Consider the following 12,238-nt stretch of genomic DNA (forward strand, 5'->3'; position numbering starts at 1 on the left):
TCCCTTAAGCTAGTTAGTTAGCAAATGTCACTTGCTAACTGAGGATAGTTACTTAATTTAATTACAGCAGTGTTTGATTTTGAAAGATGCTAAGTGCTTAGCTAGCATGACCTAATAAACAGTAGATCAGTAATTATGTAACTACAGCAGATTTCTCATACACACTTAGCTACCTAGCTAAATAAATTGCTAAATGGGGGTTAATTTATTTAGCTTGGGAGGTAAATGTTGAGCATTTTATGAAAAATCTGCTGTAGTTACATAACTACTAATTTACTCTTTATTAGGTCATGCTAGCTACGCAGTAGATCAGTAGTTATGTAACTACTACTATTTGGCTTTAGCTAGCATGACCTAATAAACAGTAAATTAGTAGTTATGTAACTACAGTGGATTTTTCATAAAGTGCTAAGCTAAGCACTTAGCTACCTAGCTAAATAAATTGCTAAATAGTGGGTAATGTATTTAATTCTATTACATAACATTAATTAAATGTAATATTTTTTAACTGCTCTAAAAAAATTTAACAGCTTTAACAACTTTTAGGACGTGTTTAAGTGTGTATTTATATTTATTTACAATAGCATTCAAATTTGAAAATTGCTTTTCACTTAGCTAACTCGATAGATAGCTAATCAAATTAGCTGAATAAGTGTAAAGAATTATTTATTTATGTTATTGTCCTATTTCAGGCTTCGCACATGTTGTTTGCTAGCTAGTAGGTTATAACAAATATATATGCTAACCTAAATAAATAAATAACTGTTAAACAGGCTTTAGTAAATATTTCAATAGTTCTAGCTTGCTGGATACTACTTACTGACCAGTGTTTACTCGCTAGTTAATTACAGGAGTTTGTACTTTTGAAAGCTGCTAATCACTTTGCTAGCTAGTTTGCCAGCTAGTTTGCTTTGTAACTGGCATTAGCTTTTTAATTTAATTACAGTAGGGTGCTAGAACTAAGTAGTTTTAATAACTTAAGGCCAGTATGACATAATTATAAACTTTCTGAATACAAAAACAATTGCTAGTAGTTAATTAGAGAAGGTTAGTTAGCTGTCTTGCTAAGTGTTTTGAGTCGTGTGCGGTTTTAATCTCTCAACTATTAATCGGAGTAAAGTGCGGGAGGTCGGGGGAAGGCGGTGGTCAGGTTAGTGTTTGAGCGCTATGTAAATATTGACTGCTTTTTATTCTGCGCTGAGTTTAATCTCTCTGGTTTCACCTCGCTGCTCACCTCAAGGTCGGGTCAGTGAAAAAAACGTTTCCGCTCGGAGGAATCTCGGGAATGACCGCGTGAACATTGAGCAGGTGCTAATGGCTAACGGCGGCTGGGTTTTCCAGTGGTGGTGATTGTGTTTGATAGAGATACGGATGTGTCGAGTTGATCTGAAGGTGAGAGCTGACCTTAGCTGAAGCAGCGGCGCTCACACTCTCGCTCCGACATGGTCGACATCTTCAGGGGATTTTTAGTGTTAGGACCGCAGGTTCAAGGCTGATGTTTTTCTCTTTAATAAAAAGATGTAAAATTATGTAAAGTTATGTAAAATAACGCAACTTTCATGTTGGGTTAAGTTCAGCTAACGCAAGACATGCTATAGGAGCTAATGATTAGCAATTAAGCCAATCAGCTGTGAGGCGGCGTGGCACAGGCGGAGCACAGGCGGAGCACCGAGCTATAAAATAGCGCAGAAAGTATTTTCTGATTTAATGAAAGAAGAAGAAGAGAAAGTGTAACGTCTAATTCTTCAGCAGGGACGAGCGACTAACGAGCGACTAACGAGCGACTAATGAGCGACTAAGGAGAAACAGTCTGGAATCGGTTCCTGAACAATTCCAAGCAACTAATCCTAATCTTTTCTTATTTTGAACCTGTAAATCAGTCCCATGACTTGTGGGTGTCCCCTCTGTGTGTGTGTGTGTGTGTGTGTGTGTGTGTGTGTGTGTGTGTGTGTGTGTGTGTGTGTGGTGTTATCTGAGTGATTCCACTTGGTGTCTTTGGAAGTCTACCAATCAGCTGTGTCTGGATTGCCATGCCAACCACAAACAAACTCTGGCTGATGTGGAACACACACACACACACACACACACACACACACACACACACACACACACACACACACTGAGATATTGCAGTTAAATCTGAAACACCATGTCTAATAATGTTACAGAGGAGTGACTGCAATTAGAGCGCTATCACTCTGTGTGTGTATGTGTGTGTGTGTGTGTGTGTGTGTGTGTGTGTGTGTGTGTGTGTTGGCATAATTTCTCATGCGTTGTTCCAGTGTGAATCAGACAAGCAGTTTTAGCCGTGTGACACAGCATTCTCTCTCTCTCTCTCAGTAACGCTTGAGTGTTATTGTTAAACTCTCCATAGAGACGGTTTCAATCGTCTGATCTCATGTTTGTTTATTTATCAGACTCCACACTAACATATTGTGGGCGTGAGATCATGTGGGCGTGGCCTATTCATCCATCCATCCATCCATCCATCACTCCATCCAGGAACCTCTGTATTGCAACTAGGGACCGTGGAGGCCAGTTTATTTTCATTTTACGACCATGGTAGGACCTCTGGTCAACATTCTCTCACACACACACACACACACACACACACACACACACACACACACACACACACACACACAGGCTACGGGCAATTCGGGACCGCCAGTTAGCCTCAGTCTGCATGTTTTTGGACCGTGGGAGGAAACCAGGGAACCCAGAGGAAACCCCCCAATGTTTTATTTCTCAGTATGTAACTGCTTTTGGGGCGGAGCTTGTGTCCAGTTTGTGATGTCACTATATAAACTCCACCCCTCCGTGACCGAGCGTGTGTGTTTACAGGATGACGACAGCGGTGGTGTCTGGATCCTATTGGCTAAAGAGCTCGTGCTAAACTGATCTTATCAACAAACATAGCTCAGTGATGAGCAGGTGCTGGTCGTCATGGTTACAGTTAAACGCAATTCTGTGTGCACCAAGCACGGGAAAAACATGCGCACAAACACACACAGGAACCAAACCCGGACCACAGCGCTAACCACTACGCCACCGCGCCGCCATGATGCTAAACTCATTGGATTTAAAGTGTCTGATAAAACAGCGGTGTGTTTCATACCATCTGTTCCGTGAATCGTCTGAGACGGTTATGTGGATTTATCGCTTTATAGCGTCGTAGCTAATTTACATAAATCTGAATACAGATAAGGCGGAGCTGTGTGGGTGTGTCTGTGTGGGTGTGTCTGTGTGGGTGTGTCTGGTTTCTGTTTAGTGTATAACTAAATCAAAGCAAAATTTTCACTTTGATCTGCAGTTTTGTGTGTGTGTGTGTGAGTGGAAGCAGCTCAGGCTCAGACCAAACAGGTGTCTGGCTTAAAGGCTGTGTGTGTGTGTGTGTGTTTGTGTGTGTTTGTGTGTGTTTGTGTGTGTTTGTGTGTGTGTGTGTGTGTGTGTGTGAGAGAGACAAAGAACAATAGCCTTTGATTTGATGTGTGTGTGCACGTGTGCGTGAGATGAAATCCCCACATGGAGACTGGGCGTGTTACCCGCGTTATCTCTGACATCACTTCCTGTCTCCATGCCGCAGTAACGCTGAGTGTCCGCTGCTCCGCGATTTAATAGAATGTTTGATAGGATGTTTTTTTTCTTTCACTATAAAGCTGCTTTCGGGGCGGAGCTTGTGTCTAGTTTGTGATGTCACTATATAAACTCCACCCCTCCGTGACCGAGCGTGTGTGTTTACAGGATGACGACAGCGGTGGTGTCTGGATCCTTTTGGTTAAAGAGCTCGTGCTAAACTGATCTTATCAACAAACATAGCTCAGTGATGAGCAGGTGCTGGTCGTCATGGTTACAGTTGAACGCAATTCTGTGCGCTGGAAAAAAATAAAGAGAGAATAAGGAGACTCTGGTACGCTGACATGAGCTAGTTTGCTAGCGGTTAGCTAAGACATGAAGCGACGTAATGTTTTCCAAATATCAGAATACCTGTACATTTTAACTAAACCCAGAGGTCGGGTTGGATATCTTACTATACAGCGTTACGGCTTAATATTAGCTAGTTTGCTGCTAGCGCAGATCATTAGAGAACGCTAAAGGTTTATGCGGAATACTTCATTAATGATAACTAATGTGCGCGATACACCGCTAGCTCTAATGATAACGCCAATGTTTAATTCATGTTTATTGATTATTAGAAATGGACAGAAACAGAAACGCACACTCGAACAGTACAAGTCACACTGCATGCGTCACGCATGAGTGTATTTCTGTGTGGGTTTTTTTTTAAAGTGTATGTGTGTGTGTGTGTGTGTGTGTATGTGTGTGTATTTTTGGCTGAGATTTTCCTCTCAGCAGGGCGAGGCTCTGTGCTGCTAACAGGTGGGTATCATGCTCGGCAGCCAACTGTGACATTCAACAGAGTGACACACACACACACACACACACACACGCACACATGCACTGTGTGATGATTATTTTTAAATGATTTGTCCAAGTCTTACTCATAAAAGTGTCATGGCAGTGTATTCTGGGTAATGTAGTAATAATATAATAATATGTAATACACATATACATACACACACACACACACACACACTGATCAGCCATAAGATTACTACATTAGCGCTGATAATCAGTTAAACTGCAGTGAACTGCTGACGGGATCACAGGCAGCAGACCTGCTGGGTATTTTTGTGAGGAGGTCACTTCAGGTCACTGCAGGCCTGATGATTGTGTATCTGTGATGTGTTGGTCTCGCACAGTGACCGAGTGTAGTGTGTACTTGTTCTTGTGTTTGATTAGATTCAAGTCCACATGTGGGTGGAAGGTCAGCGTCTTTTATATATATATACAGTAACCGATCTGTGTTTCAGACTCTATCCTTCCTGTGTTGTGTCTGAAGTCTGTCTGAGGAGGCCGATGTTGTCGTATGTGATTTCGGGGAGTCTGATGTTCACTCGTATATTATTAAAATTTCGCTCGTTTTGCAAAACACTCGCAGTGGAAGTTACTTACAATCCAAGGTTCCATTGTAATAAGTGTTCTGAAGTCTTTGGTCTGGTTTTTGTTTACAACACTAACAGTTTGATGTGTTTGATGTTCTGTTCCTGTCTCCACAGTGACTGATGCCATGAAGCTAAACCCAAAGCAAGCTCCGTTATACGTGAGTACTCACTTCCTGCTCCGCTCGCTGGTCTTACTGAGCTTTCTAGAGAATTCTACTTTTATTCTATTTAATGAAAAATGGAAAATAAGCTATTTAATGCTGAGAACTAAAAAAAAATAAAATAAAAAAATAAATAAACAATAGAAATATCGACAATATGATTTCAATCTCATGCAATCATGTCACTAATAATTTTTAAATTAAGGTGGAGATGCATGTAATTGTTAGACATGACAATGACACTTTTAAATGTGAAAGTTAACAATTTAAAATTAATTTAGTCACAAATGTCCTACTGTATGACATGCAGGAGCTTTTTAATTAATAAGTTAATAAATTTTTTTTATTTATAGAGTATAAAAACAAATAGATATCGCCAAACAAATATCTGCTTTATGTCTGAAACGCTGGCCTCCCAGGAACTCCTTTAATGGGAAAAAAAAATTGCTCGGCTTGATCACTAAAAGCGTTCTAATTGCCACACCCCCCATACAGTCCTGACCTCGCTCCAAGCCAGTTCCACATGTTTGGGCTATTAAAGGAGTTCCTGGGAGGCCAGCGTTTTTATCTTGATGGTATCTAAACTCGTATAGAGAAATAAAAGGAGTTTTTACTCTCAGAACTTTTATAATGCTATTCTGTACTATCTAAAGTCCCACTTTGACTTGAACAGCCCTGGTAATAACACACCCCAGAGTGAATGTTGACGTTTTCTCTCCCCTGCACTCGTGCGCTGTGAATCTGCACTTCTGCCTCTGTGTTAATTAAAAGTGCAGTGATAAACCGATGTAGGTTCTGTAACAGGGAGTTTCAGAGGGAGTGTACAGCCTAATAAAGGGTGTGTGTGTGTGTGTGTGTGTGTGTGTGTGTGTGTGTGTGTGTGTGTGTGTGAGTGAGAGGAGCTGTGCGTGTTGGGTGGTCCGGCTCCTCACCGTGTTTATGTTTTCGTCTTTTAACACTCGGTTTGTTCCAGCACCTGCTCTCCATATCAGGTTAAACACACTGCTCTCTGTATACGTGCGTGTGCGCGTGTGTGTGTGTGCGCGCGTGTGTGTCTCCGCGGTAAATAAAAGACTTTTCATGGTGAAATCCTGGTATGAAATTAAAATCAGTTAGAATTTCCTCTGTACTTAAGATACATGTTTGAACCTACAGTGTAAAGTGGGCGGGGCTAATCATGGAACCGTTTGTATAAGGGCCCCCCCCCAATCTGCACATTTTGCTAATCCCTCCCATGTGATTATAGATTTATTGTCGAGCCGAGAATGTCTTTAAAAATGATAAAATAATAATATAAAAGTGAAAAAAAATCCAAGTACAGTGCTCGCGTACAAGTTTAATCGAAAGACGAGTTCCTAAGGTGAAATGTCGTATTGTGAATCGCATTGTTTCATAGAACATAATGTAAATGCAGATAATCTGTTCCAGCTGCCCGAAAATATTACCAAAATTACCAATTTCCAAGATTATAATCATATAAAAACAATCAAAACATTTAGATGTAAATTAAGTAAAATATGAAATAAAACCAAACTGAAAGCGGCTCCCTTTTCTTCTTGCTAACGTCCTTGATAACATTCTCGGTATCCATGGTGCTACGTCGTCACCAAATCTCACGTTTAATTAAAAACCCTGCAAAAAAAATACATGGACTCACTTCGCTTGGCTTTACACTGATACAAACGAGTTGCTAGCGGCTCCCTGACATCCGCGCGACTTAGCCGGCGTTCGGTTCGACTCGGGTCGGTCGCTCATACGCTGAAAATGCTTTGTATGCCGAGGCTAATTTTTGGCCAAAGTTCAGTTCTTGTCTGAGTTCTGTTCTGCGCGTCCGTATGGCGAGGTAGCGCTGTGCGGCATATTTAAATTAGCTTTAAGAGAATTAGTGGATGTATTTATTTGTTTATTTGAAGAACACTACAGCAGAACACGGACATGTGGAATGTGTGTATAATTATTACATCTAACATGTTTAGGATATGAATTTAAAGATGAAATTTTTTTTTTTTTTTTATCCATAAATTATTATTATTATTTGAGTGAATATTCGTTGCTACTCCTTGTGGTTTAAAAAGAAAATGAGTAAAAATAATTGTATATATTTTTTTATTCTGCTTCTGTAAATCTTGTATAAACTCGTATTCATCTTCAGAAAGCTCATATCGATTATTGATACTTATAAATTATAAATGTTCAACAGTCTAAAATTCATGTGAAATACTTATCTTTTGCGAGATCGTCACTATTTTTTCATCTTTCGTTTGAGTGCTTGGTGCAATATCGCCCCCTGCTGGTCCGGAGTTTTTAACAGAAGATCAGTAAACATTGGTGTTGATGAAACACATCAGAAATCAAAATGTTTAGGAATCAGATCAGGTTTATGATGCACTAAAGGGTGTCCTTAAGTGAAGGTGTGTGTGTTGCGCAGGGCGAGTGTGTGTTGACGGTGCAGCTCAGTGAGGAGGAGTGTGTGGAGGATGAGGAGGATGTGGAGTTTTACCTGCTGTTCTCCGGCAGCACACAGAGACACCTGACCACCACGCTGAGGCTCGGTCATGTGACCCTGCAGGCTGTGTGTCCAGGTGAGTGTTTGTCTCACACACTCACACACACACACACACACACACACACACACACACTTTGATAACATTTTGAGACTTCCTCATTTTACATGTAAAGGCTGTTACATTAGTATTAACGACCGCCAATGTTCACTTGTTGGCCAATTTATTAGGAACACCTGTGCTCTTGCAGATGCAGCTATGGCCTCATTAAACATCAGAATGTGAACACGCGCACACACACACACACACACACACACACACACACACACAGTTGCGGATCAGTCAGAGAAGAGACGCTTATAGCTGACAGGAATGTGATTAGTCGAGTGCACAGGCGTTCCTAATAAACTGGCCACTGTATGTGCGTGTGTATTTTATTAGTGAGTGATGGAGGATCTGGAGTCACTGAAACAGACACAGAGTTAATCGTCTGTTCCCGACCCCTCGTGTGTGTGTGTGTGTGCGTGCGTGTGTGTGTGCGTGTGGTTACCCAGTGACATCTTATCGTAATTTACAGCAATGAAATCACTGATATGTCAGATCTTTATTTTATTTAGATTGATGAATGCGCGCGCACACACACACACACACACACACACACACACACACACACAAGCGGTAGGTCAAAATTCACTCCTGTGTTTGATGTTGGGAATGTCAAGGGGGCTGTGTGTGTATTTATAGGCCTTCCTGGAGATCTCATGTGGTCGCTCTCTCACACACACACACACACACACACACACACACACACACACACACACACACACACACACACACACAGAAAGAACCAAGGTTTATGCTCCAAACTTGATTTATGAATCATAAACACACTTTAAGGCACTAGAGGGCGCTAATCACTCACAGGGTGTGTGTGTGTGTGTTTCATTGTTGTGGTATGTTTTCATGGTTACCTTTATTTAGGCTCTCACTAATACATCACTGTGTTTTTAAATCCAGATGTTGCAGATCCAGATGTTAATGTGTTAGTCAGTGTGTTTTTAAACAACTATTCTTCGTGTGTGTGTGTGTGTGTGTTGTCCCCAGCTCATGACCGTGATGAGACGGTTCGGGTCACGCTGTGCCAGGCGCGCCCCGGCGGTTCCGTTGACCCGGTGGCGGAGGAGCGCTTCCAGTTCGTGCAGGATCTGGCTCTGGACATGGCTCAGTTCCTGATCAGCGCGGCGTCTCACAGGGACGGCCTGGAGGGGGCGCTGCTGCTGGACGACTCGCACATCCCTGTACAGGAGTGCGAGAGGTTGGACGAGACGCTAACGCTAGCGCTAAAGCATCTTCCATTACCGCCTGGGTGGAGTGTACTGGGATCCGACATCAACACACACACACCCACAGGTATACACGCGCACGCACCCACAAGTACACACTGCTACACACACACACACTCACACACTGCAGAGCTCCAGCGTGGTGTGTGATGTCTGAGTGGTGAGTTTACACTCGGGTCGGTACAGACGTGTCAAAAGGACAGAAAGCAGAGAATGTTCTTCTCCTCCCGCTGCATTTCCACATGCAGACTAGAGACCTGTCTGGACGTCTAGACGTGACTAAAAAGTGTTTTTTACTTTTGGATAAATAAATAATTAAAAGAATAAAATGAAAGGAGTCGCGCTGAAGATTCACCTAAAATAACGTTGTGTTTATTCAGTTTGTTCATTAGATTATTGTTTCCCTGCATATCACGTTCTCCTGTTGATTTCTGGTTTTAGCCACAAGGTGGCAGACTGTGGCCGGGTTTTATTTACTTGTGTTGGGAGAGCAGAGTGTGTGTGTGTGTGTGTGTGTGTGTTTGTTTATGCTCTTTAAACACTTTAGGACACGTGACTGGGGCCTTGTGTGTTTTATTCATGAGCACTTGGACTGTCACTCAGCTCGGTGTAGCAGAACATGAAACAGGACGGAGTGTGTGTTTGTGTTTGTGTGTGTGTGTGTGTGTTCAGGTGTGTGTTTGTCGAGCGGCTGTAACCTGCCTGGGGTTTGGGGTTAAACATCACATGACGTGATGCGACGTGTCATCGGTTTTCTTCATTAGCTTTACTACGTTAAAACTTTAACTTTAAACTATTTACTCTCTGTGTGTAAACTTTAATCTCTTCCTTACACACACACACACACACACACACAGTGTGTCTGTGCTCTGTTACAGCACTGCAGCTTCCCTCACAGCAATAATAAGAGACCCTGCCTGTCTGTCTGCCTGTCTGTCTGCCTGTCTGTCTGCCTGTCTGCCTGTCTGCCTGCCCATAATTCTGTCCACTTATCTGTCTATGTTTTTCTTTTTTCTCTACTTGTCTGTGTGTTTGTCTAACAAGTTGTATGTCTTTCATTCCATCTGTCTAATTAACATTCCTTATAAAGGTTCACATGCCTCTCCAGACAATTGTCTCTGTCTGACTGTCTGTTAAAGTGTCTGCCTGCTTGTGTATCGAACCGTCTGTCTGGTATTCTGTCCTGCTGTGTGTCTGACCGTGTTAAACTGGCTGCCTTCCCATCTATCCAGCTATTCGTCCGTCTGTCCAGATGTTCATCTGTGTGTCTATTTTACTCTCTCTCTCTTTCTGGCTGTCTAACTTTTTGTCTGGCCGTCCGTCCAGGGTGTGGGTGGGGTCATCTATTTGGCTTGTTGTCTGTTCAGCTGTCTGTCTCACTGTCTGTCTGTCTGTCAATTTTATCCTCTGTCTGTTTTGTGTTCATCTAACTTTCTGTCTAGCCGTCTATCCAACTTTCTGTCTAGCCGTCTATGCAGCTGTCTGACCATCAGCCCAATTGTCTGTCTCTGGTTGTCTGTCCAAATGTCTCTCTGCTCAGGGATCTGTCCCTCCCTATAGTTTGCTTGAACTGTCTGCCTGTCCAACAGTCTTTGTGTCCACCCCAGTGTCTCTCTGTGTCCAACTCCTCTTTTGCTTCATCCAGCTGTCTGTCTGTGTGTCCGTCTCTCTACCCTACCTGTGTGTCTTTCTATCTGTTTGTCTATTCTTTCTGTCTCTGTCTGTCTCTCAGTGATAGGTTTCACTTCCGCAGAAAAACATCAGGCTGAACTAGTCTCGGTTTGAGGACGCTCTCTGTCCTCTCACTCGTCCTAAAATAAACATTTTCTTTTTGGTGACGTGTGACGGATTGATTTCGCGACCCTCGCCAGGGTTAAAGAGCCGGAGCTCAAAGACTCGTCTCTTCTCTTCCCTCTGATTGGTGGAGCCGGGATGTTCAGAGGGGGAGTGGGAGGAGTTTAGTCAGCAGAGTCCCTGTGTTATCAGGCGTGTTGCTCTGTGTGTGTGTGTGTGTGTGTGTGTGTGTGTGAGTGTGTTTACACCAGCTGTTCTCACTGAGTGTGGATTATTGGCGAAGGCACCGAGTCGCATCGAGGACGTTCACGCTAAGAGGTGCAGTAACGTCGTTCTGTTAATCCTCACCTTAACTAGCGCTAACTAGCAGTGATTACCTTAACAGCTGCGAGTAGCGGGAGCTGTATAAATAGTGTAATTAATATTAGCAACGGAGCTAATGTGTGTGTGTGTGTGTGTGTGTGTATGGGCTTTGGAACTATTTGAGGAGCTGCATGGTGGTTGTTTTCTCCTGAACGAGAGCTCTCCTGGAGTTCATGGACGAGTTCCTGGACGAGTTCCTGCTCGTGCTGCGCAGACGTACACGCTAACGAAGCTCGGTTATTTTCTTTCTTTTAATTGATTTCACTCTTGACATCTTTCTAAACCGTGTTTTCATCCTTTTGATCGTTTTGGTTCAGTATCGTCGTGGTCACTGACCTGCTGCTAGAGCCATGTCAATGTCCAACCTTCTCTGTGTCCGGACGTACAGGTTTGTGTTTAAACAGCATTAATATTTAGGTCAGCTCGCTCCTGCAGACAGAAATACAGACTTTGGAACAGGAGCTAAAAAGACGTCTAGCGCCGCGCCAGGGTAACGTAAACTGGCCCTGCTTCCTGGGTTTCTAAAAAGGTCCTGAAATTAATCCCTAGAAAAAAAGAAAAAAAAGTGGTTTGTTTGTGTCTTAAAAATTCTTAAAATGTTTTCTCTTTAAAACTTTCTGGGAAGCGGAAGGAAATACGTTCCTAAAAAAAAAGATTTACAGGTTTAAAAAAAGAAAAGTAAAAAAAAACATGGGGGGTGGGGGGTTTGGGTGTCTGGGTGTTTAAAATTCAGAAATGTTTCTTTGACTTACTCGAAATGCTTTGGGTTCCTAAAACGGTTCCTGGTTTTCCTCTTTAAAGAGACGTCTGATGAAAGGTTCCTGAGTTTCTAAAGAAGTTATTTTTTTCTCAAACTTTCTTTAAAACGTTATTTTTGTAGCGGTACCACAAAGGTTCTGAAAGGTCCTCTAGGAACCTGGTTCTTTAGCTGATGTTCCCGGGTTTTAGAAAAAAGTTCCTGGTGTCCTGAACAAAGTTCATGTTATTTTGTTTGTTTGTTTGTTTGTTTGTTTTGTTTTCTCCCCTCCTAAAAGAGGTTTTCTCATAATCTTCCCATAAAGGGTTTC

At 42.4% G+C, this 12,238-nt stretch overlaps 2 protein-coding genes across 6 annotated transcripts in view; both read left to right on the forward strand.

Annotated features, from left to right (window-relative positions):
* Positions 1-3,405, forward strand: part of gabarapl2 (GABA(A) receptor-associated protein like 2) — a 238,337-nt gene extending 234,932 nt beyond the window's left edge. The window contains exon 5 of the mRNA XM_053506624.1: positions 3,381-3,405. The gene's annotated coding sequence lies outside the window, so the exon portion shown is untranslated. The remainder of the gene's footprint in view (positions 1-3,380) is intronic.
* The window catches only part of akap13 (A-kinase anchoring protein 13), an 81,241-nt gene that overhangs the window by 11,080 nt on the left and 57,923 nt on the right, over positions 1-12,238 (forward strand). For all 5 annotated transcript variants that reach the window (XM_053506598.1, XM_053506600.1, XM_053506601.1 and 2 more), the window contains exons 2-4: positions 5,121-5,164; positions 7,596-7,749; positions 8,776-9,081. In XM_053506598.1, the coding sequence (XP_053362573.1) occupies positions 5,132-5,164; positions 7,596-7,749; positions 8,776-9,081 (493 nt within the window). In that variant the 5' untranslated portion in view covers positions 5,121-5,131. The remainder of the gene's footprint in view (positions 1-5,120; positions 5,165-7,595; positions 7,750-8,775; positions 9,082-12,238) is intronic.

The sequence above is a fragment of the Clarias gariepinus genome, chromosome 10 (assembly GCF_024256425.1).
Source record: "Clarias gariepinus isolate MV-2021 ecotype Netherlands chromosome 10, CGAR_prim_01v2, whole genome shotgun sequence".
NCBI lineage: Eukaryota > Metazoa > Chordata > Actinopteri > Siluriformes > Clariidae > Clarias > Clarias gariepinus.